Raw genomic sequence first — 27,416 nt, 5'->3', positions numbered from 1 at the left:
TCTAAAGTAAATGGCATGCTTCAGGAAAATGAATTCCGCCAATTTTATGGTTTCACGATAAGAATTTATCAAGGAAATACTAGTGGACGTTTTGATAAATATAATATTTGTTCAATATAAAATATTTTAACAAGTTTTATAGATAGTCTGAACTACTGAGATAGAGAGAGAATTATGTAACCAGTAAAATCAGAATGTTTGTTTTACAGTTTTTTGTTTAGGTGTATCATAAGTAGGAAAATATTTAGCTTGAGATGGTGAAGAAGACTTATAAAACTAAAAACAACATATTCTAGTGATTTAATTAAATACTTATGATAAATATAATTTCTTGACAGGAAAAAGAATGGGTGTATGTGTGTGCATATATATTAGCATTATTAATTAATTAAAACTTAACGAATAAATGATGTCTTTTTCTACCATCAAGGATGTATTATTCGCTTGGTTTATTGAAAACTAATTGTACAAATTAAAACTTTTTAGATCGTCGAAGTGTTTCTTGAGTAGATCGAAATGCTGAATATTACAAAAGAATTTTCGATGGTAAGATGCTACGAGTAACACAAACAATGTAAATAGACACAGAATTAGATTATTTATTATCACTTACCAAGTGGTGGTTAATTTTATTTCACTTTTTCTCTTTAGGCTATTCTGAGCATCCCACATATACAGTGCGTTTGCTGTAAACCTATTTGGCCAATATTTATTCTGATTATTACTATCATAATTTCACTTAACATATACGCTTATTCAAGTCAACACAGTATATTAGTCATCTACACATTACCAATTTTAAGTTATTTTACGAACAATCCTGAATTCACATGCTATAATTTTAAATGATGTGATTTTCCCTGAACCTGGCCACATTTTGGATTAATAATTCGGATATACAATTGTTGAGAATGAAAGTGTATTCTTCATCCATATAGTTGCATTTTAATATGATGGGGATTGTTAAACAGTTTACATAGTATTTTATACCTATATCAACGATAAAATTTATCAATTTTTGTGAAACCTACCATCTCTCGATATTTACGTTTAGATGCATCAAATGATTGTATCAGTGCTGCTGCATGACCAACAAATAGAGCGTAACATGTAGCACCTGTCATCATACTTATAATAGTAATCCATGCTTCTGGCAATGTACTTGGAGGATAACGTCCATAACCAATCGACAGCATATGTGATAGTGCTTTAAACAAAGCCCATGTATATTGTTCAAACCAATGAGCATTCTAAAAATTAAAAAAAATTAAAGGTTAACGATTAGTGGTCATAGGTACCCAAGTTGTACTTTGAGAATAAGTAAGCTCGATAATTGCCATCTAGTCTTATTTCCTGACTTTTAGTTTTTTTCAAATTCAAGTTCATTCTTTTTAATGACTATACTTTTCATGCCATCTTGTGTTATTCTGACTACTAGTAGACCAGTTTATGTCTATCTGTGTTGCTTACATCACTTATTTGAAGGGTCCTTATAAACATAATTACACAGTGATTATCCATATCATTCATATTTTCAACGGTTACAAATCTTGGAGACAATAATTTGTTATGTATCTTACATTTTATCTAATGTTCATAAGGTAACTGCCCTTCAAACTTTACGGTGGTTATTGATTTAGAAAATACTTCGTGGTAATTATAATATTTCATAAGATAGGAAGAAGTAAGGTGAATGTTGTAAGTTGGTCAACGATTCATTAAAGCATATACTTCATATTAAGAAAAGCAAATACATTAACTTCACAAAACCATAGATAGCTTTCTGGTGAAATTATGATTCATACGTTCTCGAAGTTCTACCTTACTAAAATCTCCACTCTAATGATATGATCGAATTACTGAAGTCTACATCCTAGATTTTAACCATAAATATGATAATATAAAAGTACTTTATCATGGGGACTATTTACCACTTTATTTTTGAATACAACCTGTTTTAAGTAAGTTGATTATAAACTGTACGACTCATACTTGCCGTTAACAAATCAACAAGATTTTATTTTATCACTTACTTGTAATCGTGCTTTACTGACCCAACTGTCTATTGGAAAATCCATCAACATTGGTACAAGAAATTGTAAGCATGCATTCCAATGGCCCAATATTAGCATAATTAGTACTAAATTACATATTCCCATAAATTTGCTTGCAATATTGATAAACTCAAATAAATGAGAAAATATATGAAAATGATATTTTTCACGTAAGAAATTAATATACATGATGCTTTATGGAAAACTCATAATTTTGTGTAAACATAGTGGGGATTTACAGAAGTTGTTTGATTAATTTATTAGGACTGAAAACGAAACCTGAGAAATACAATTCGAATTATTTCATTATTCCCTAATTCAAAGTCCGTTGAGGATTTCTCTGATCATTCTTTCATCATTAACAAAGATGTGTGAACTAAGCATTGTATTCATGATCATGTTTAATTATTATGTCACTTGGTATAGGTGTTTGAGATAAATTAAAACGACAACTTTTGTGTACAGAATAATTGTTGTGGTGAAATAAATAGTTACTTGAGCAAAGAATTATCCAAAATCAAGTGATATCGTTGTAAGTAGCTAGACGAATATACAATACGGTAACGAACCAAGCAGACTGATCATCATTATGTAAATTATAAATAGATTATTATAATTTCAGCATTACAGTTGTGTGAAATTACTTAATTTACTAAAATTATATTTCATTAGGAGTTAGTTGAATAGCTGAGTAGTTTAGTTTGTATAATATATTTACGGTTATGGTTATTAGCACAACAAAGTGAGTAAAAAATATATTTACAATATATTTAACTATCTCAGTAAGTAGATTCAGTTATTTATTAAGCATGGAGTAATGTATTTTATGAAATTACGAGTAAACTACATTCGAAAATGATGAAAGTTGATATTTTATTTTCGAAAGCTGTTTATCGAAAATACTAAGTTCTAAATTATTGAAATATATTAGTATTTATTAGTACAGATTCACGATTTCCTGTAGTTGATATTAAAAACTGTAATTGATCAGTCTCAGTTACCATATATGAATCTTGAGTAGCTTACTTAGAGTTATGCCACAAGTTTTAGTGCATTTTGTATGTAGTTAGAAGCGAGATTCTGATTCGTTCTTTTAACCCCATTTAAAACTCGTCACTACCATACACCATAATCCTCTGTTCATGCCCTCATTGAATGACTAATCGCAGCTTCAAATGTTAACAACAGGAAATTATAAACTTTTAGTAATACCTTTGTACCTGCTGAACAAGCTAATTGTTAGCTGGACTCAATGGTTTGATAGATATATAACGTTGGATTCTGCAAGCATTCGGTATTGTGTTTGGGTCTCAGTGTAAACATCAACTCTGGAATGCAAGTACACCCAACTGACATGTTCGGGATAAGGAGGAATGAGCATTCTGATTTCAACGGACAGATATTATTCATGCATATTATCAGCACTTAATTTAGTAGGTTTAAATGAAGGTTCAAATGATTCGAATGTTTCAACTATAAAACTATTGTTTTGTAAAAAATTGGTGAAGAGGCTATTAGTAGTTCAGAAGATTTTCTGTACAAACTTACACATACCAAATTATACGGTTTTATAAATAAAATATACTAAGGTTTCAGATTTGAATGATATCCCACTTTTCTTCGATACAATATATACTGTTTTAGATTAGTTACCCCGTATAAACTATTTGCACCAATCAAAATGTAAATGACCTCACACAAGTTAACATTTTATGGGCTACTGAATCACAGTGCATTTATTCGAACCCATTGATCATAAAAAATGTTAAATGCTTTAAAATATTACAAACCAGTGTATTGCGATATTCTAAAGTAGTTATATATTAGGTAATTTGTTTGGAAGTGTTGGATAAGGTGTTTAGCTTAGGTGGATAGTTTTAGTGGTGTCGCATCATTTGAACTGGATGCTTTAATTTTAAAGCTTTTATTATCATTCTGAACAAGCATTTTAGAACATAATTCACGTATGAGTGAGCTTTTTATTTACTTTCACAGAGACAAAGTTACTTTGCTTTGATGAACTCTTTTTAAGCTGATCACAGTTTACTTATCCTTGAGCTTCCATTAGGCATTTCGTTCTCTTCAGGATGCTAAATTTTTATACCTATAATAAGCATATTCCATTTTTATCAGTTAAAATTCAGATTGGAGATTATTCAGAGATCTAAAAATTATTACACAGAAGTGTAAAAGATAATTGTAGAAGTATTAATGAACAGTGAGAGTATTTTAGGGGTTGTCGTCTTCAAGTTCCGTCTATATTGAAGACTTTCTAATTTTCCAGACTTTTATTTAGAAAACTGCATAAATTGACGCTACCATAAATATTAGTGAGATATATCTAGTGAGAAAACTATGGCATTTCATGCTAAAGAATACATGTTATGGTAGTATCACCAGTGAAGGATTCAATTCTAATTTGGGTATTAGTCAATACAATTTACTTATAATTTCGACAATATATCTATATTATCTAAATTCACTGAAACTTTCTAATGAAAGAAGTTACCATTGAAGTGTTTGTGTCGTTATCAATCATGTAATACAAAACACTTTGATGTATAAATAAAACGTAGTTTAGACTTCAAATAATCGCTTAATAACTGAAATCGATTTTTCTTATCAACTTAGTAACTTACAATTAAGTACGTAAATATTCTGAACTATTTAAAACATGAGTTTGATTGCTTCTATAAAATAGAATAACTCTTACTATGCTAGTTAAATAAAATTCTGAGTGCTTTCATAGATTGACTATGTACAATGCCCGAGTAAATGGATGCATATTTGATCAATGAGTATTAAAGTACTATAGAAAGGACATTATTAATACAATGGGAAATATGAAATTAGTATTTTATAATCGGGAACCAGCTAGAGGATTTTGTGTTGTATCCAAAAAATCTCTTTCTTACTAATTATCATGGATATATCGGTGGCAAGTTTCGAAAAAAATTCCTGAAGTTCTGATGAAAAGCAGTAACTAGTTGCTTATATCTATAACGTGAAACAGATATCAACAATTGAATGATAGTCACATACATATCATAATGTAACTAAGAAATGAAGACTGTTGGTTTGACATTCAGCCATCCATGGATATCAAGGTTTCTTTTAAACTTTGTAATTATATGTTTGATCCACAATGAAGTCTTGTGTGTTAACTTCTAAATGGTATCAAAGTACGATATAAAATCTGTGTAGTACACATCGGTTTTTGAGGCTTGATCAACTTGATCAAAATTTGAATAAACTTATCTTGAAAATGATGTGTTTAACTAAACGGTTTTATAAAAAAATGCACTAGATGTAAGATTGTTTGTTGAAAAATAAAAAGGTTTTGGAAGTTTTAGAAGGGGTCGATTATCTACAGAATTCTGTTCAGTAATGAAACTGAAGAGACTTGGCTGGCGACACTTACTTCCTCCCACTGTGTTATATAACGAACTAGACGCGAAAGACGTAGAAGCCTTAATAAACTCAGGAGTTTTGCTAATCGCAGTATTCGTAGCGCACGACCTGTCAATAAAGAAAAGTAAAACTAATTGAGAATCATTTACAATAGAAAATACTTAAGTTGCTAAATTTTTATGTTCCGTTTTGCTTAATTCCCATCTTGATCTAAAGTTTTAGAGTATGTTACTCTAAAAAATTTTGGCAGAGTCGGTAAATAATATTATGAAAACCATGAAAACCGTCAAAACAAGGAGGCCGAAATGTAAACTTTTTATTCGAAAAGTCAATCATTCACGTTTAAATGCTTTGGTAGTAGAGATGTCATTAAATTCTTTATGTTTTGACTGTTATCAGAACTAAGTAAGTTCAGTCCAACTGTATTTGATCTAATATCTTCCAATGCATCACGTTATATTAAGTGCTAATATATATTGCTTTAGTATTCCAGCTGAAAACTCAGCTTAAACGTTCTAATTCAAACTGCTTTACATGTCTATAAAGATGTAATTGGAAATTTATTGGCGGGGAATTATGTTCTTAATCTGTGACTGGCTGAAAAAAAGTTTGGATAAGCGATTCGTGCACAACTGAGGCTATAATAATTCATCATTTCAAACCCGATCTCTATCTACAGAAGAATCATGTTCAAACCTTTATTCTCTCATGGTCTTAACAGCCCTTTGAATTTTACAAATTGTAAGAGCTAATTATGCGATCCCTTTTATTTAATAATTAAAAACTTTAATTATATTGGAATAACATTCATTTATAAATTATTCTATCCATCAATTCAAACCCTGTGATAGTTTCGGTATTTAATTATTTATGAATTCGGGTAAATATATTATGTTGTATCCATATTTAAAGAAACCACCAAAATACACTAAATGGTTTATTGATTCAAAATAATCTCTTTCGTGTTGATTTATTTTAATTTGTCGGAAAGCGAAACAGGCCTATGGAATTATTCATTTGCTGCGTAACTGATATTTATAGTGAAATTCATTTGACAAACAAAAATTTGTGATTTCGGATCAATCCATCACAAGAACTTACGTTTCCATTTGTTCATAAGTTCAAACGTCTTCATACTTTCAAAAAAATTTAGAAAAACGGATTCGAATATTGAACATTCTTAAATCGGTGCGTAAAACTGTTTAGGAACCATTTTGAAGAAAACGTAATGTATAAAAATGATATTTGAAATGATCTTAGCCGTGGAGTATAAGAAAACTCCAAAATGAAAGAAAAACAAACTTAAACGGCTTACACTGAAACGGAGAAAAACGTTGTTGTCATCCCGAAGCGTGAAGAAGCACCAGATAAAATAAAAGGATTCTAAATATGTATGATATTAGGGTTCATTTCTGAGCAACTCATACCATCAAATTGGCATTGGTCAAAGTTGAGAATAAGTTATCGAATGCAGAACAATAGAACTTTGTCTATGAAATTAATTGTCATGAATGTGATGAGGTAAATGAGGGAAAACGTCCAGTTGTCTGACTATGAAGTTGAAAGAACACAAACAATGCTTGAAGCATGTTCTTAAATTGTCAGTTAACCATAAGAATCTTGAGAATAGATGTTGAATAGCACTACACTCAATAGAAATAGGGGAAAAATGAACTTTGAACTAATCACGATCTATCAGAAAGGATTTTGGGCGTATAAAGACAAGAGTAACATTAAAACGGCTGTGGTTTGACTTCTATATTCTCACCCAACCACACACTAAGGAAAATGTTTTCACACTTTTCCTCTTGCTCTCTTTAAACCTGTTGTTGTTGGAAATGAGATCATGCGTGTCAATGATCATTGCCAACCCGTTTATGCCACATATAGAATCAAATAATTTCGTCAATGGCATTCAACCGCGAATTTGGCTCACATAGTTGGATGGTACTTTTGTCGTCATGACATAGAATCTCCTACGAACTTCTTCTAAACTGGTCAATAGATTCTGACCCCACATTCAATTTACTTTCGAGGATGAGAATGAACACAGTAAGCTATCATTTTTAGACTACTTAGTTTAAAAAAGCTAAATGGAGCTCTAAATGTATACTGAAAACCGACACTAGAATCGTTATACTGATTTCAATTTATTACATCTATTCAGTTAAGAAATTTCTCTAGCCCTAAGTCCCTTTAGAAGAGCAAAAAAGATTATTACATATTTAGAGGATAAACAAGAGCAACTGAATCAATTAAATAAAGTCTTACAATTTAATAATTTTTTAAGGAATACAATAAAAAAAACGCAATAAAATGAGACTATTAACTGCTAGATAATGATTCAAATGAAATACCATGGATTAGTACCGTAATTTTACCATACCGCCATGGTACAATAGAACTTTAAATAGCTCTTCATAGAAAAGAGAGCATTGTTATCCATCCGACTTGAACTTTCTGTCCGAGCTATCATGTCGATTCCATTCACATATCACACTATTACCATGCATATAAATTTAACCTTATCTTTTTGCAATAGAAATGTTACATTTTATACCCATTAATACACAAATACAAATTCAAGTATTACATAATTCACCTTGACCGCACTGACCTTGGTAATGATAACTACAATAGTAATATTAGCTATAAAAAGTATTTTACTACCTCTTATTGATTTAATATTGGTATAAAATCATATAATTTGTACCATGACGAACACTTTGATAGCGATGAGCTCGACTAAACACACCATTACCACTTCAAATTCTAGTTCGAACATGATTACAATCACAGCAGATTTATTTTCGAGCGTTAAGTTTCTAATAACGTTGCTGTCACTTGAAGCACTTAAGAATACAGTAAGAGAATTCTAGCTGGTGAAATTGTGCCATTTGTGATTTTTAGCTCCATCGGAATCGGAAACCGCACTCCAAGCTCGTGTGCTGTAGAATTGGTCGTAAAGCCGACAGAAGAAATCCTGATAGTCCGCAGAGAACGAAGCAAGTGTAGCAAATTCACAAAGCTGTCTCGCCCAGTGCTTCATCAATATGCAGTTGTCCAGCGTTTATATCTTCCAAAGATATTAGATTTCAATTTGTGGAAACGCTCATCACAACCATGAATGTAGTGCAGTGGCTTACCAAAATAGTTCATAGATATGGAAGCCAATGGAATCGAAGTTCAAATCTCTCAGGTCTCTACAAATCTCAGGGGCTGCTGCATTTAACGTGGTGCATTATGTAGGATGATACTCTTGTCGTAATGACAAAGAATCTTGGGAATGGTTCTTGAATTACACTATACTCAATAGATTCAGGGGAAAAATGGACTTTGAACTAAGCACGATCTATCAGAAAGGATTTTGTGTGTACTAAGTCAGATACACAGTAAAGGCACTGTATGTACGACCTGACTACAACAACATTAGCAGTGGATTGATGTCTCGTGGCAACTGTTGATTCAGAAATATGTATGTGGAACTGCACGTCCAGCCTGTCTTCATCATCTCAAACACGATCCCTCGAAAGTGAGGCCGTATTTCGTCATCGCATTCGGGTTTGTATTTGCTTGCCGATAGTTTAACATCGCAATTATATGAATGATTTAATAATACACATACTTCGACTAAATTATTTCATTTACATGTACGAAGTTTTAAAATATGCAAATACAGTTAGTCTCACCGTTTTTCTTTAAGAACAATAACAAACAGATCAGCTATAGTATACTCATGCAATTTTCATGTTGTGAACAATTGTGTCGAATTGTCCTATGACCTTAAACACATAATTAAGCATTATTACACAGGGTTTTACTGTAATTTGGTTATTGAATACGAAATTTCTTTTTTTTTATAATTCTGATTATTTTTCTGAAGTTCAAGCTTTTTGGAATTAATTAATTTTAATTATTATTTTTACGGATTGTTTCTTCCGCATACTCAGTACCCAATTTCTGTTAAACTATTCATTCAAACTTCAACAAAATTTTTTCGTAAATTATTGAAGAAAACTTACGATTTTTGAAACTTCATTTAATTAAGTTTGTGTTTGAGGGAAAAACAAGAGTTCAACCTGATTAAATGAAATTGTTACAGATTAAGATCAACTTTTTTGCATAGAGAGTATATGAATAACGTGAATATTCTTCGTCTTAGCATTTTGAACACTATGTGTTCGTATGATAACTTCTTTTTTGAATTCGTTAATTTTAATCAAATGTTATATCTGATTAGCGAAAAAGGGGAAAAAATAATAATAAAGTCAGCATAGAACTTATTCCCATCTACTTGACCGATATTACATGATTTCCCTGTATTTCAACTGACGTTGAAGTAATTGAAACAAGATGTCAGAGTATTGGAACAAACGGAATATATTTTTTAATCAGATTAAGAGAGCAAGAGAGAGAGATCATAGTAGCAAACCAGTTAGTTGAGTATTGATTATCTTTCAAAATAAAATTGTGAAATAAATAAATTTCAATTTAATTCAGATAGATTGCAGAAATAAATGTCTTAATCTGGTTTAGATGTCAAGAATGAACCGTAATAAACATGTTCCAATTTCATTATTTAATAAATGACTTGCGTAAATTCAAACCATACATTTGTCGAAAGTTTGAATGAATTTTAATTATTTTTAGTTTTACTTTAAATGTTTTCCATTAAAATGTGTTCTTTGTCACATAGAATGACTTCTTTCATTAGATACTTATTTTGGTTTTCAATTCGAGGTTTCTCTCCCACAATAGGTGAGAGAGAACAAACCGGATTCCAGCGGAGGAAGAAATCAGGAAGAAGCGCTGGAAGAGGATAAGACACACGTTGAGGAAAGCACCGAACTATGTCACAAGGCAAGCCCTCACATGGAATCCTCGAAGCCAAAAGAGGAGAGGAAGACCAAAGAACACGTTACTCCTAAAAATAGTGACAGACATGAAAAGGATGAACAAAAATTGCATAGAACTAGAAAGGAAGGACCAGGACAGAGTAGGTTGGAGAATGTTGGTCGGTCGTTTATGCTCCACTGGGAGTAACAGGCGTAAGTAAGTAATTAGTAAATTAGTTTAACTTAAGTAATTATCGCTCACTCATATCAATCATATCTGTTAAGGTGATCTATCACGATATACGCAATTCATGTAAATCTTGATCCACTGACTTGTCGTTAATTCGTACTATTTTACTTATTGAAAAAAAGGAATTGTATTGAATATATCAAAGTTTATTATGAATTTCAGGAACTAGCTCTTAAATTACACTTTTAGTAATTGTAGAATTGTAGAAAATTCGAGATCAGATTATTTAATAGAATAGGAAGTTCGGAAGCGTTTGATTAAAAATTGACGAAGTATACAATTTTCTATAAACTAGTGACTAATTCATTCAATACTATGGTATCAGTATAGGGTTGTGGAGATTATTAAGTTTCGTTTGATCGAGATCATGAATTAATCGGTTCATGATGACTCAGTGGTCTATAGGTTAAGCATTCGCGCGCGAGACTGAGGGCCCCGGGTTCTAATCTCGCGAGCGGGACCGTGGATGCACACAATAGGAGAAAACGGCCATCTAATGCTTCCAAGTTTTCAATAGTGGTCTAACATCAATCCGTTTGTGATCTCAGTCAGAGAATATTATAATACATGCATTAGTGATTCATGTCATACTTAGCAGTACAGTCAGTGGTGCAGTTTGTTTTTTTAGATGTCACTTATCTGGAGACAGCTGGATCTTTATGCTGTACTAGTTGGCACTCGTCAACAAAATGTACCTTCTCTCTTGCAGGAGGCGATATTCTACATGTAATTTCAGCACATATCATTGCGTATCATATTCAGAGACTGCTATAGTGAAACAAACTATTCGTTGAGTGGTAAGCAGTTAAACAATTTGATGAGTGCTAACTATAAAAAGAGGTAAGTAATCAGTCTAAAATATTACTTAAAAGTGACTTTTGAGAGTTCCGACATTCAGGTTTATATTTCTTTAGTGCTATAAATAGTTTCAGTCTATATTAAAAAAACTTGGTTTCGTAGTGATTCAAACTTCATGCAGGTGCTACATTTTAAATGATTATTCAACTTCTACTTCTAAGAAAACAACAATATAAGCAAGTGTACTTTAATACCTGCGCTCTATTGCTTGCTTACGTAACCCCTACCCTAAAGTTTATTTCAGAAGAATGTCCAGCTATCTACCTTGTATTTTATGCCATTTTGGAAATCAGTTTTTTTCACATTCGTTGGCGAAATAAACATATTACACGTCGAATTTTCGTATGATAAACAAGCTCACTGAAATGTGTTAAAAATTACATAATATATAATTGTTGGTACATTTAATATCTTTTGTCAACTTCATCACACAGTTGTCAGTTTTATTCCAATAAAAAGTAAACAGACGTTATGCATTTGACATGAATATATGATATTAGTTCGAAAGTATGGTTCATTAATTATACCAAAATGATCGGTGACTTGAAAATTAAGTTTTATTCTAATCACTTCAAATGCAAATTTTACTAAGAATTATACCAAATGGTACTAATGGTGTATGGGGTTTATTTGTAAGTATGCTTTTGTAGTTAGTTATAAAACTATAATATTCATCACATTTAATTGTTATTTGTTTGTAGGTATGTCTTGTGCGGTTGTTTTATAACAGAAAGATCCTTCATAGCTTTCCTGTCTATTCTACAGTTATCAAATATGAGCTAATTTAATGTTGTTATTTTACTGATTGTTTGAATATTTGGGACTGCAGTTGATTAGTCTCTTATTGGGATATGTACATCCTGTGCCGATTCCCTCGATATTGTCTTAATTCACAAGAATTAAAGTTCTACTCCATTGCACAGGCTAGCGAATACCTGGAATCAGTAGCTAAGTGGATAACGCGATGGCGTTTAGAGCGAACGGTACTGGGTTAGAGTCCCGGAGTAAACAGTAATTGTTGGATGCAGATACGTCCATCTGACGAAACCCAAACATGACGAAACGGGCGTTTTGGATTTCACTGCTAGGCACCACCCATCTCTGCTTATGTTATAAACTGTTCCAGTGGGAATTTTTGGCTGTGATTTTTGTTTTCAGCCATCCACATTGTTTGGAAATCCGTTCCAAGTTCAATAATATATATTCAGTATATGGTTTGAATGGGAACGATAATGGGGAAGGTTGCATGCATATAGCGCACAACTCTCTTCGAATCTAGCAAACAACAATAGCATCATACACTGTCTCTTCGCCATTACCAAATCAGGCAACTCGAAATTAAATTGAGGTGAGTTTAGCATTTAAAAGTTTACGGAAGAAAAGAGAAATATAAAAATATTTTTATTTATTAGAAAAAGGAATATATGGTAATGATATTACGAACCGATTTTAGGTAGAAAAATATTGAAAAACAGAAAGCATTAGAAAAAAGTCTCCTTTTAGTATGGATCTCCCAACTAATCTTCATCTACGACCCCATCACAAGGGACTGAATTCGGAACCTTCGATCTCCCGTGAAAAAACCAAATATCTGAACGACTGAGGTGGAATCTAGCAGTGGCATAGGTTTTACTTAAGAGTATCAAAATACTGGAAAGAATGATATCTCATCATCACACCAAACGAAGGATATTTGAGCATGTGCGAGAACTACAGACGCATCACACCACTGTCGGTAACAGGAAAAGTTATCAACAAAGTGTTGCTCAACCGGATGAAAGATTCATAAGTTTGATGTCCCTTCTGACAACCAGAGAAACAAATAATATATTATTATTAGCTTTATTCAATATTATACTCTTGGTACAATAAAGAATTCTCAGCACAAAGTATCTCAGCAAGTCTCTTACTTATTGGTCGATCCTGACGATAAATAATGAGTGGTCGCCAGTCGAAAGTTAGCGTTTCAGGAAATGACATCAGAATGATGTACATTCTTTTCGATGCATATTGCCAGCAATCACGATGTCTCTGGGCATTTTTGTAACTTGTGCAGCGAAAGGCTGTAAACTTTTCATAAAGGCACCTGAATAGGTTAGTTTTTGAAATATCTAGTTAGCAGGAACAGGTAATCCAGATACACAAACAGGCCGAAGATATGGACGTTTTCAACCAGATGGAATGTACAGACAATGTGAGGGGCCGGGAGGATCAGTCGAACGGGTGAGGAATTGAGGAGATACAAGTTGACGGTGTCCGGAATAAGTGAAACACATTGAACTCAAGCGGGATAGGAAAGGATGATTTCGAGAGGGATGCTGCTTCACTCCGGACACGAATAAGAAAATACTCCGTACACTCAAGGAGATACGCTGATGCCGTCCAAAGAAGCACGAAAGCATTGAAGGATGGGAATCTCATAGATCCAGAATCTTCAAAACGAACAAGGAGGGGATCAAAATGAATTTTATCCAGTGTTATGCAAACACCAACTATAGCAATGAAGACTACAAATACCAACTTTATTATATGCTGCAATCGGTCGTACAGAAGTGCTCAGGAAATGACCAAACCATCTTGATGGGAGACCTTAACACCTTAGTTGGAATGGGCAACACTGGGTATGATGATATCATAGGATGAAATGGAGTTGGAGAAAGGAACAAAAGCGTGAGAGCTTTGCAAATTTGTGTGTCTTAAGCAAAATGGTCAAAGACAGCACCAGACAATGTACCAGCTCATCATCACACCGAATGAGGGAGATTTATGCATGTGCAAGAACCACAGACGCATCACACCACTGTCGGTAACAGGAAAAGTTATCAACAAAGTGTTACTCAATCGGATGAAAGATTCAACAGACGCACAACGTCGAGACCAACAGTCTGAATTCCGGAAGGTTCGGTCGTGCACAGACCAAATCACCACACTACGAATCATCGTTGAGCAATCAATTGAATGGAATTTGTCACTATGTGTCACTTTCCTTGACTATGGGAAAGTGTTTCGCGGTGTGTGTGGAAGTATGTTATGGTTCCCTCTTTGAAACTATGTTGTAACTGAGGAGATCGTCGGCATCACACAAGATTCATACGACGGACTACACTGCAAAGTAGTGCAAGGAGGACAACTGACAGATGCATTCCAGATGAGGTTGGTGTCAGACAAGGTTGGTTACTCTCTCCCTTTCGCTTTCTTCTGGTGGTTGACTGGATTATGGAGACCTCGAACCACAAGTCAAGCACTGAATACGGAGTACTTCTTTGATGCAACTAGACGATTTGGAACTCACAGATGAACTATCTGTCCTATCCCATTCACACAATACGACACAGAAAGCATCAACCCACTCACACTTGATGGAGAATCTCTGGAAGAGATGGAATGTTGTATGCATCTGGGCCGCATCTTTGATAAACAAGGAGCTAACCGGCCTAATTAAGTAAACAAGCTCATGCTTTTTATTTCTCATATTTTAAGTTCATTTCATAATAGATATAACCAGTAGTATTGTAGTCAGAAGTGACTTTATGTGAAGGTTCTTTTGAGGAATACGATTACGACCTTTTGTTTTCTGTTGGGTTTAAAGTTTTAGTTGTGTTGCGTATTGAAGCGAAGTTGATAATCATAGCCCCAAATTCTATAAAACTATAATTTTCGGTTTAAGTACACTTTTTTTTATCTGAAATGCTACATTTTGTCAGTAATTGGATTTTCAGCGTTTAGTTAACTTTGTTATCAAGATCTACAGTTATAGGTCCATAATTATTGTGTTATGGTGTAAAGAATGTTACTGAACGAAACTGTGCTGTGTTAAAATTGACGAACTTTTGCATCTGTTGGAGCATAAATGTAAAACAAAACAACAGGTAGGAGATAAATATATATATTACGAGAAGTTACGAAGTATTTTCACAATACACATACTTGGCCTTCAATCGTCTATTTGCATCTTCCGGTGAATTCTGATATCCGAATTGTGTTCTCGACTGGCCTCAAAGTGTTCTGCTAACGCCGTGCTTTCGATTCACTAAAACTTCTCACTCCATCTCACAACTGTTGCAACTTTGACACCACGTTCCCGTACACAGCTAACATACCATCCCTTGAGTAGAGTCCTTCACATAAATGCTTCAAAAGTGAGTCATTTGTGAATCAGAAAGATCGTATACAAAAGTTCAGAATAATTCGTTGTAAGTTGTTAAGTTTTGGTCGATATAATAGAAATAATGTAAATCGTGTGAATAAAATACACTGTAGTAGAATTTTATCGGGTTAATGGTAATATTAGTGATAATTATTACAGTCACGTCATGTGAATATACTGCATATTAAGATAGGTTTCACCATGCTAATTATGAATAACAGTCTATATAAATTGGAGATGACTGTGTAAATGAAGAGAGGGATAGGGCAGATATAAACATAAATGGAATTGAGGGAGGGTAAGGGGTTTGCATATATGATGATCTAGTCGTGGACTTAGGTAAACACAGAGACTGAACAAACTCCTCTTGGATACATAGATTAGGTCTTCACAAATTGATCTAAAAGGGCTTAGCTCTTTACGTGAGTTGTAATCATGCTTCTGTTGGGATATTCAGAAAAATATCCCAAAAACAATTATCCGGTTAAGTCTAATCCTACCCTTGAACGTTAAATGGTGTCATTTTCCTATTGGTCGTTTCCCTACTAATCAATATTTATTTCGCGTGTCATTTCCCCCATTTCACGTGTCATCTTTCTGTTGGTCAATATTTATAGTAATCCTAACTGTGTAAATATGCATTTTAGATGGTGGTTGGAGGTAGTCAACAGGAAACCCTGGACCCGGGTTTCGTGCTACTTGGCACTCGTCAGCAAGGTGTACCTGTAATCTTGAGGGAACTGATGCTCCCTGGCGGATTCGATCAGTTCCCTCAAGATTACAGGTACACCTTGCTGACGAGTGCCAAGTAGCACGAAACCCGGGTCCAGGGTTTCCTGTTGACTACCTCCAACCACCATCTAAATCTCAATACATAGTGCCCGCAGTGTCGAGTCACCTAGACTGTTGGCCACATTGCAACATGATCGAAAGCATTCAATCTGCACTAATAAGGACTAGACAAGCATGACATTGATCACCACCCAGTGATCAATCAATTGTGAAATATGCATTTGTTTGTAAATCATTATTCTGCTCCTGACCCCATAAACAATTTTTCATCTACGGTTCGTGTTCTGATATATTGGAGATCTGGTAACAGTATTGGGGTCGAACTGGGATACCTGAACCTGGTCAATCGATAGAATTTAGAGTAGCCACCTCGCGATTCACAATAGCTTCTTTAGGTAAGGAGTTCGAAACTTGATACAAAACAGAGAAAGCACACACTGCTAATGAGATATGCTGACGTGGAATTATGCCTATGACTTCTTGAACACAAGGGATACGTTAACTCATAACAATCTTAAACACGATTATCGAATTCAAACATTGTCAGTTAGAACATTGGATTTGTTTTCAAAGTTAAATGTAATGAAATACACCATCAAATGTATTTGTGTGTACTACAAATTTTGTTCAAACGATAATTTGATATGCTTCACGTTGAATATTATTTACACCACGATGATTTTTGTATCTATTTATTGAAAACATTTTTCATCTCATCTTGAAATTTTTTCCAGCCTGTTTTATCCAGTAAAATGAGTAGTTTCAAAAACGAAACTACTTGGTATTATTTTTTTGAAGAGTAATATAAAAGGTCATAATCGCTTTGATATTATTCACCTTTTATCCAAATTCTGGACGTTAATAATTTACCTAACACTAGTTACATGGTCTGCCATTCCTAAATGAGGGATGTAAGTTAATCAATTTTATGGTATTGTTTCCTGAAGGATTTACTAACTCGGATAAACCCTCATGATGTCTTCAATATCCGACACAAGATTTTCTCACGTTCCAAACTCCCAGGAAAATAATATATATATATATATATATATATATATATATATATATATATATATATATATATATATATATATATATATATATATATATATATATATATACGTTAATAAAACGTAGGAGATAAGGATGAGCTACAAAATCACATCACATCACCTGTTTAATTTTGAGAATCCGTGTATGCTAATTAGGTTTCAACTAATCAGTTTATAACAATGCACGATTGACGGCAAATTGACGGATTATTACATGCAACAAAAAATGTGTTCCTAATTAGATGAGTCATAATGATCTAAAAGTTTCTATGTTCGAATTGTCTACGTCAGTATGCTGTTTTGACTGAAGACAGCCAAAATGAATTACTAGTAAAGACAATATCTTTTATGAGTAGAATTAAGTTCGATTATCAAAACACTTGGTGGGTGCATGTACACAACGATTAGAATTAGTAAATCTGATATAGATTATGTATCAAAATAAATTTATGTGAATGATCAATAGGCCCATAGAAGTAAATATTATTTCAAGTCATGGCTGGACCCTTTCTTCATAGTAGTAAGTAAAATTTTTACGAAGGCTTGGGTTAACTATGGAGGTTCTGAAAACGATTATTAAATGTTTGATATCATGTAGCTTAGTGCATAATAACAAATAGATGATCTTTTCTAGAAAATTCATAATACTAAAAGCTAAAGGGATTGGTTGGTGTCTTACAATAATCTCACAGGTCACACATACCTTTATTATTCGTAATAAGCTTCAACCAATGAAATCAACTGAATGATAATGAGAAAACAGATTAAAATATGTTTCTACAGAACTCATTAATCTTAGTGAATGTTCATTTTCTTAATAAAGTTAAAATCATGTTTTAAAAAAGCCTTTCAATAGGGTAATTTTACAATAAAATGATTATTTTTTTTATCATCCTGAAGATGATAAAACTTAGTTTATGGACACATTCATGAATTTCTGTTTGTTTTGAGTTGATATATGAATATCACCTAATGAAATGTTTCTTAACTTCTCTAGGCAAAGGTTTTATTCTTCTAGTTCGGACTGCTAGCAGTTCTGCCTCTAGTCTTACCTTGTTCAACCTTGCACTAAATAAGCCATTATTCATTTAATTTATCAGTTGGTCTAAGTTTAGTAATGTACGCATCCCTATCTACACTTCCACAACCCGACTCCATAGCGAATATTCAGTCAATTTTTTGAAAAGCTAGTGGAAACCAGTCAATTTCTTTTCTTCAATTTTGAACTTAGAGTACGCTTTCAAGCCTGTCGTCGTTTTTGTCGTCCGGTGTAAGTACTTTAGCCACTTGGTTTGACTAGTCCTAAGAAATTTGACGGTTGTTTGGAGGTTGTTGTGCCGTGATTAAAAATGAATGCCTTTTTTGGCAGTGGAGTCGCCAGAATCAGCGGCCATCAAGTAACTGCCCAACCGACTGGTTGTTTGTAATATGGAAGACTTTAGATGTACAATAGAAAGAGGGAAGGCAGAGGCCGTATACACAAATACATTTAATTGGTTAAAAAAAATAAGTAGGTAAGCATACAAAAAGAAATACAAGGGGAAATCTAAAACGATAGGATTATATAGGAGATTACTAATGATAGTAATGAATAATGAATGGTGCAAGTATGCTAATAAGTGCAAAGGGATATTTCCCTGTAAGTTCATATAGTTAATCAATGTTCCAGGTAAATAACTATAATGTTTTTTATTGGGATCATGAACCGATTGATGCTAGACTACCTTTGGAAACCTGGAAGCACTGGACGGCCGTTTCGTTCTACTGTGGGACTTCTAAGCAGTCCCCATCCACGATCCTTCTCGCGGGATTCGAACCCAGGGCCTTCAGTCTCACATGAGAACGCTGAGATAAAAGGTGGATTCGTGAACGCCATCCATATCATACTAGCCAGTAAGATAGTGCACAGGACCATATCAGATTCTGTGGTGAAGTTTTAAAACAACGGATACAGCACATCAGAGAATGGATTAGTATTTCCTACTAAATGCTAGATTTATAGAATCTGAGGGGTATTGAAACAGATTATTTAGTGAATGACAAAGGATATCTACTACATCTATACTCTTCGGAGTTTACCAAGAGAGTGTTGTAGCCTCTTACTTTGATTATCTGATCGAACCCTAGATATGGGAATAGGGAAAACACCAAAAGTGAAAGATATAGTTAATACAACAGGGGGTTTAGATGTTCCAAATTGAGTTGGAAACTGGTGATTTTTTATTATTGGTGAGTGGCCTACAGTTCACATCAAACTACAGAAATGAGAAAAAAAAGAATACTAATTGCTGCTTGTGACCTACTACACCAACATTTGTTACTTGTTCTAATCAACTGTTCACTACTGGCATTAAACACTTTTTGTAAATATTTTTGTGCCTATGTCTTTCTTCCTATTTACCCAAGTTTTGTATATTAAGGTGTTAACTAATTTGACATTTTGAGTAGGCTCCTGCTGCCTCTCATCTTTTCGATTTCCATATTCGCTGCTCTCTAGTCATTCATCTGGAGTACAAATGCATGTTTGAAATATTGAATCTTAAATATATTTCGTATTCGACTTTTGTTTTCTACATTTTATCACCGTGACAGAGTATATGCAAAGTTAAAATAAGGATATAAATATCATTATATCATCACTCATTTAAGTCAAATGATGGTTACAAAAGTTTCATCAAATTGTGAACAGTTTACTTGACGTTTACATTAGTTTATCCTTTACATAATTCATAATATTTCATAACTTACATAAATTTTGATGATGTTAATAATTACACTATTGTTTCTTTACTTACTGCTATATAAAATCTATTCTGATTTGTGTAACCGTAGATTTAACTGATCTACAAGCTGATTTAATTATATATCAAAGACAAGTCATTTCAACAATTACAAATACTAACAAATTGTTTTTTTCTCAACAATTTTAAATTTACAATGTAATGTACTTTGGGAAATTCATTGCGTTTAAATATAATTTTTTTATTTGATTAATAATCGTAGCAACTAGTAGGGATTTTCAAGAAACAATCGGCAGACGAACGCATGCTTGTCACTGTATTTAGTTATAAAAATTAGTGACTACAAAATGATTATTGGAAATATAACGAGAAGATATCATGTATAAAGATTAGGAAATTGTCACACTACACAAGGGATTAACAAACAGTACCCTAGATCAGGAATAAGTAAAAAAATTGTTCATGCGCACACAAACAATGATTTGATTTTCTATTGATCAACGCTTTCACGAGATTAAGAATGTTTTATCGAGGATTTCTATGCAAATTTTTAAAAGTTGTTGTAATGTCTATCTCGTGGATTGTTTTCTTTATTTATCTCTCTTGAGTTTGAATCGGCATTCGATGTTAACTAGTCCTGAAGCCATTTTGGCTTATGTTCCATTCGCGTTGATTTGGTTATTCAACTACTCATAGCTATATATGTGTGTCTATACATATGAAATAATGAATGCAAATAGATGTACTGGAAACGTCGAGTACAGTCTGGGATAAAGGATTTGATGATCTCAATGACAAAGAATTTAACAGTACAATATGATTTCGTGATTGGTAATTTCAGGCTATTTAAAGTTATACTGTTTTTCCCCTCTATGTTATGAAGTGATGGAAACATTTTTCTTTGAAATCATGTGGAAGAGAGGTGGGATATTCAAATGACTGCGATGAATATGCACTTCACATTAGTATTTAAGCTGATAGTTTTTTATTTGCTTTAATCGTATCAAACGTTCAGATTTGTTGAGTACTGTTAATGTAACACCTTACCACGCCAAGTTTGTTTAACAACGGGCAGACACTATAAAAGATTATGTGCCAGCTAGTCGAGGTGGATTTTATATAAATTGCATTATTTTGTAGTGTTATCCTCTTTTTAACTCAGAAGCACATCTGAAAGTGTCAGTTTAGATATACTTTCAAATCTTTTTCTTCTTACTTAATCGTTTGGGTTAAATAATCTATTCCTAACCCGATTTTACACATTTTTAAATTCTTCTCATAAACTTGTGTATTCATTTATCGTTATTAACCAACTGAGTAATTGTTATATCCACTGTACATGAGATAACGTTCTTTAAATTTACAGCTATCATTAGCAGATAAATCCAGTTTCTTTCAAGCAGTTCAGTCCCAACAGAGGGGAAAAACTAAAATCGAAACTTTTATGATAAATAGAAGTTAAAACACTTCCATATTAGATTATCATCCACTGATATTTCAGATTTTGATTTGGTCGAGATTTGTAGCTCAGGTGGATGATTTTGATGGAGTTTTGTTCTCTGAGCTGGATGGTTTGGTTTGGGGATCTTTCATCGTTCTTCTAAACGACATCATCAGCACAAAATTCAGGTAGAAGTGCTGATGATGTCGTCCAGAAGGACGATGAAAGCCCCACGACCAAACCACTCAGCTCAAAGAACAAAACTCCATAAAGATTCTGATCTGATCTTATCTGTCTTAGAGAAGTTAAATTTCTATAATTCCTCCAAAGATATCACGATCAGATTATTTAGTGATACATTGTGACGACCTAATTTTAGTCTGACATTTTATCAAACGTTAATTTTGAGCTCATGTCTTTATTAACCTAATTTGTGAATTATATTTTAGAAAAATCCTTTTACCTGCCTGCACCAAATGTTCAGCCCTTTCACCTTGTTCATATCCTTTGAATGCGAATAAAACATAATCCATTGGTATAGAACTAATCATATCTAAAATAAACCATGTCTTCAAATATTCGCGAGCAATTTCTGTTGGGTCAAGTATAATATCATCTACAAAATCATTTCTGATAATACCTAAATGGAAATAAAATATAGAAAACTAAATTCACAAGTGGTAAATAATAACAAGTAAAATAAATTCAAAAAAACACATCTAATTTATTCGATACCATCTTCTTTGTTCACATTCCTGTCATATATCAAATTAAAATATGGGAATTCGTGGAATGTATATAAATAAATTTCTTCGACATTTGTTAACTGTCAGTCATCTTTATTCACAAGCGTTTTGACTTGCTTTGAATCTCTAGAATCTTCTGTTGAAGAACCTAACTTTAATCAATGACTTCCCCAGTAATCACCTATCACTTCAGTGTTCCTGTTTGATTTTCCCAATAACTACATTTGCGATGCGTTGTTGTTTGTAAAAGAAGCACCCAACAACATACGTAATTATTTAGTCACAAAATATGTAGAACAAGAAAATTTATCGCAGCATATTCAGAGTCAGAAAATAATTGATCAACTAATTTCAGAAAGCCCCAAGACTGAAATCTTAAATAATCACAGAAGTATGATGTTCTACCATTTTATGGGTTTCTTACAAACACGTTTTATTAAATAAAGCCATCAACAAAAATAATAAAGCATTAAAATCAATGCGTGTTTAAATGAAACTAACTAACGTATATGTCACATATTTTATGTATTTTAGTATTTAATACATTATTTACTATAAACTTTTGAAGGGAATGAACACTCAAGTGGGGACAACCAATTTATTATTTAATAAAATACTAAGGAACATCTTCGTAACATATGAAATCCATACGTTAGATGCATCAGTTGCACGTCTTTCATCACCTGTTTCATACTAAATTCATTTTTCCTTTCATTCTTTTTGTTATTACGATTACTCCCAGTTTACATTCCTGTTCTCTTTAATTCGATCTTCGCAATCTTCTGCTACCAGGCACTCCATATTTGATTGGTGTTACATACTACTTATATCTACCAACATACGCAGCAAACACCACACAATATTCAACATGCTAAAACATTTGTAAACCTTAATTGTTTTCACAACTGCAAAGAGAATGGTGGATATATTTTGTTAGTCAATTTTTATTTCGAAGAGAACATGAACAAAGAATTGAGCAGAATGACATGAATTCTTACTTGGTAAGATTTGTATCAGCTGCTTACAACCTATAATATTTAAAATAAACTCAAAATTATTGTAAAGCTTACATAATTATGACAGTAAAAATTGTTATATATCATTATGACGGAATAATGAGACTGAAGATATGTGGTTGTCAAAGCATTTGCATTGACAGAACAGAGCGAAGGCCCTACGTTCGGCTCCAAGAACATATTCCAAAACGTCTCAGTTCAAAGTGGATTAAAGCTTTTAGCAGCGCTATCTTAAAACATCTCTGTGACACAAGGAATAGAATTGGTAGATTGAAATCTTTTAGAATCATCAATTGACAGTCGAATTCCGTTCTTCTAGAATTCGCCGAAACCATAATCAATAAACGCTGCAAACTGGAATTATTTATCGAAAAGGAAACAGTCGTAAACGTTTCCTTAAAATGGTAACTTTATTGTAAGTTTATTACATCATTCTCGCTATACTTTTCTCTCATATGAGTTGCATCAATTCTTTCAAATTCTTAACTTTATTTTCTATCTGACTGATCTCAAGTCACGCTTTTTTTAACTGCTATTAATTTATGTTCAACTACTCCATTATATAGTCACTTTTGTCTCTGTGACCATTTTCGATGATCCAGAATCATCTCCTACATACTATGTCTATTTACATCACTCTATATGTCTTCAATTTCATTACTCCATCATGATGATACATATCCATTATTACTGTCATAATTATGTAAGCCTTACAATAATTTTGAGTTTTTTTTAATATTATAGGTTGTAAGCAGCTGATGCAAACCTTACGAAGTTAAAAGAATTAACGTTGTTCTGCTCAATTCTTTGTCTTTGATCTCTTAAAGATAATGAGGGGAATAAAATGTGGTAAATTTTATTGACTGGAAATTTCAATAAATGTACGTGTACTACACAGCTGAGGAGTCCCAAAACAGGATGTAAAAGCCGTGCAGTGCTTCCAGGCTTTCAACAGTGTTCTAAAATCAATTGGTTCATGATCTCAATAAAAAATACTATATGATAATTGAGTATTTCGAATTCATCACTTGAGTCAAATATTATTATTTTTCAAAATAAAAAAACGAACTTGAACAAAATAATAAATAATTTTGATGAGAGTTTTCTAGCTCTTTTTCATAACAAATTTGTTTTGGTGAGATATAATTTTTGATCCTGTGCTATTTTGCCTTTTATTTATATACAATGTGGGACACCGGGAGAGCCTTCCAAATTGCTGTAGAAATGAAAAGATACAACCTAGAGGTACTTGGGATCAGTGAAACACATTGGACACAAGTTGGACAACAACGACTAACTACAGGAGAGCTCCTGTTATACTCCGGCCATGAAGAAGAAAATGCACGATATACACAAGGAGTTGCATTGATGCTGTCCAAACAAGCGCAAAATGCGCTTATAGGATGGGGATCTCATGGACCGAGGATCATCAAAGCCTCCTTCAAAACAAAGAAAGAGGGCATTACAATGAACGTCATCCAATGCTATGCGCCTATCAACGACTACGATGAAGACGCTAAAGATCAATTCTACGATAGGCTGCAGTCAATCATCGAGAAGTGCCCAACAAAGGACCTGACCATTCTGATGGGAGATTTCAATGCCAAGGTTGGAATGGACAACACCGGATATGAAGACTTAATGGGACGACACGGACTGGAAGAAAGGAACGTAAATGGTGAGAGATTTGCAAACCTGTGTGCCTTCAATAAACTGGTCATAGGCGGAACTATAGTTCCACATAAGCGCATACACAAAGTCACATGGACTTCACCGGATCACTCTACACAAAACCAAACCGACCATATCCGCATCAACAAAACGTTCAGGAGGACGATGGAAGACGTGAGAACCAAGAGAGGAGCTGATATAGCATCAGATCATCACTTGCTAGTCGCCAAGATGAAATTGAAACTCAAGAAGCACTGGACAACGGGGCGGACAATGTCACAAAAGTTGAATACGGCCTTTCTTCGGGATACTGACAAACTCAACAAATCCAAGATAGACCTTAGCAACAAGTTCTAGGCCTTTCATGATCTATTCAACAGAGAAGGAACTACTACGGAGTGCAACTGGAAGGGGATCAAAGAAGCAATCACTTCAGCATGCCATGAGGTTCTGGGTCACAAGAAGCACCATCAAAAGGAATAGATCACTGTTGATACACTGGATGAGATTCAAGAAAGGAGAAACAAGAAAGCAGCAATCAATACCAGCCGAACAAGAGTAGAAAAAGCCAAGGCACAAGATGAATACGCAGAAGTAAACAAACAAGTGAAAGAAGCATTAGAACTGACAAACGTAAATATGTGGAAGATTTAGCAACGACGGCGGAAAAGGCTGCAAGAGAAGGGAACATGAGACAACTGTATGACATAACAAAGAAACTCTCTGGAAATCGCCGCAAACCAGAACGACCAGTGAAAAGCAAGGAAGGCAAGGTAATCACCAACATTGAAGAGCAACGAAACGGGTGGGTAGAACACTTCAAAGAACCCTTGAATCGACCAGCTCCACTGAACCCACCCAACATCGAAGCAGCACCCACGGACCTCCCAATCAATGTTGGCCCACCAAAAATTGAAGAGATAAGCATGACCACCAGGAAAATCAAGAGTGGCAAAGCAGCAGGACCAGACAACATTCCAGCAGAGGCACTAAATGAAGAAGTAGCGGTAACTGCAAGGTTACTTCATATTCCCTTCAAAAAGATTTGGGATGAGGAACAAGTACCAAAAGGCTGAAAAGAAGGACTTCTGATCAAAATACCGAAGAAAGGCGATCTCAGCAACTGTGATAACTACAGAGGCATCACTCTTCTCTCAATACCGGGAAATGTCTTCAACAGGGTATTGTTAAACAGAATGAAGGACTGCATAGACGCCCAACTTCGTGACCAACAGACAGGATTACGTAAGGATAGATCGTGTACAGACCAAATCGCAACTCTACGGATAATTGTGTAACAATCAATTGAATGGAATTCATCACTCTACATCAACTTCATTGACTACGAGAAGGCATTTGATAGCGTGGACAGAACGACACTATGGAAACTTCTTCGACACTACGGCGTGCCTCAGAAAATAGTCAATATCATACAGAGTTCATATGATGGATTACACTGCAAAATCGTGCATGGAGGACAGTTGACAAAGTCGTTCGAAGTGAGGACCGATGTTAGGCAAGGTTGCTTACTCTCACCCTTTCTCTTTCTCCTGGTGATCGACTGGATCATGAAGACCTCAACATCTGAAGGGAAACAGGGGATACAATGGACATCTAGGATGCATTTAGACGATCTAGACTTCTCAGATGATCTGACCCTTTTATCCCAAACGCAACAACCGATGCAGGAGAATACGAACAGTGTGGCAGCATCCTCAGCAGAAGTAGGTCTCAATATACACAAAGGGAAAAGCAAGATTCTCCGATACAACACAGAATGCACTAATCCAATCACAATTGACGGAGAAGATTTGGAAGATGTAAAAACCTTTACATATTTGGGCAGCATCATTGATGAACAGGGTGGATCTGATGCAGATGTGAAGGCACGGATCGGCAAAGCAAGAGCAGCATATTTACAACTGAGGAACATCTGGAGCTCAAAGCAACTGTCAACCAACACCAAGGTCAGGATTTTCGATACAAATGTCAAGACAGTTCTACTGTATGGGGCAGAAACCTGGAGAACTACAAAAGCCATCATCCAGAAAATACAGGTGTTTATTAACAATTGTCTACGCAAAGTACTTCGGATCCATTGGCCGGATACTATTAGCAACAACGTACTGTGGGAGAGAACAGACCAGATCCCAGCGGAGGATGAAATCAGGAAGAAGCGCTGGAAGTGGATAGGACACACATTAAGGAAAGTACCCAACTGCGTCACAAGACAAGCCCTCACATGGAATCCTGAAGGTCAAAGGAAGAGAGGAAGACCAAAGAACACATTACGCCGAGAAATGGAAATAGACATGAGAAAAATGAACAAGAATTGGATGGAACTAGAAAAGAAGGCCCAGGACAGAGTGGGTTGGAGAATGCTGGTCAGCGGCCTATGCTCC

The 27,416-nt window shown here is 34.1% G+C and overlaps 1 protein-coding gene across 3 annotated transcripts in view; it reads right to left on the bottom strand.

The window, feature by feature from the left end:
- Positions 1 to 27,416, bottom strand: part of HCN1_2 (anaphase-promoting complex subunit Hcn1) — a 102,310-nt gene that overhangs the window by 28,672 nt on the left and 46,222 nt on the right. For 2 of the 3 annotated variants that reach the window (XM_051217941.1, XM_012937707.3), the window contains exons 3-6: positions 22,045 to 22,221; positions 5,476 to 5,573; positions 2,034 to 2,183; positions 1,032 to 1,250 (exon numbers count right to left, since the gene is read on the bottom strand). In XM_051217941.1, coding sequence (XP_051064375.1) covers positions 1,032 to 1,250; positions 2,034 to 2,183; positions 5,476 to 5,573; positions 22,045 to 22,221 — 644 coding nt within the window. Of the gene's footprint in view, positions 1 to 1,031; positions 15,540 to 22,044; positions 22,222 to 27,416 lie in introns of all 3 variants that reach the window. The other variant, XM_051217940.1, reaches the window with a different exon arrangement.

The sequence above is a fragment of the Schistosoma haematobium genome, chromosome 7 (genome assembly GCF_000699445.3).
Source record: "Schistosoma haematobium chromosome 7, whole genome shotgun sequence".
In the NCBI taxonomy this organism is placed as follows: domain Eukaryota; kingdom Metazoa; phylum Platyhelminthes; class Trematoda; order Strigeidida; family Schistosomatidae; genus Schistosoma; species Schistosoma haematobium.
This window is presented reverse-complemented; position numbering and strand designations above follow the sequence as displayed.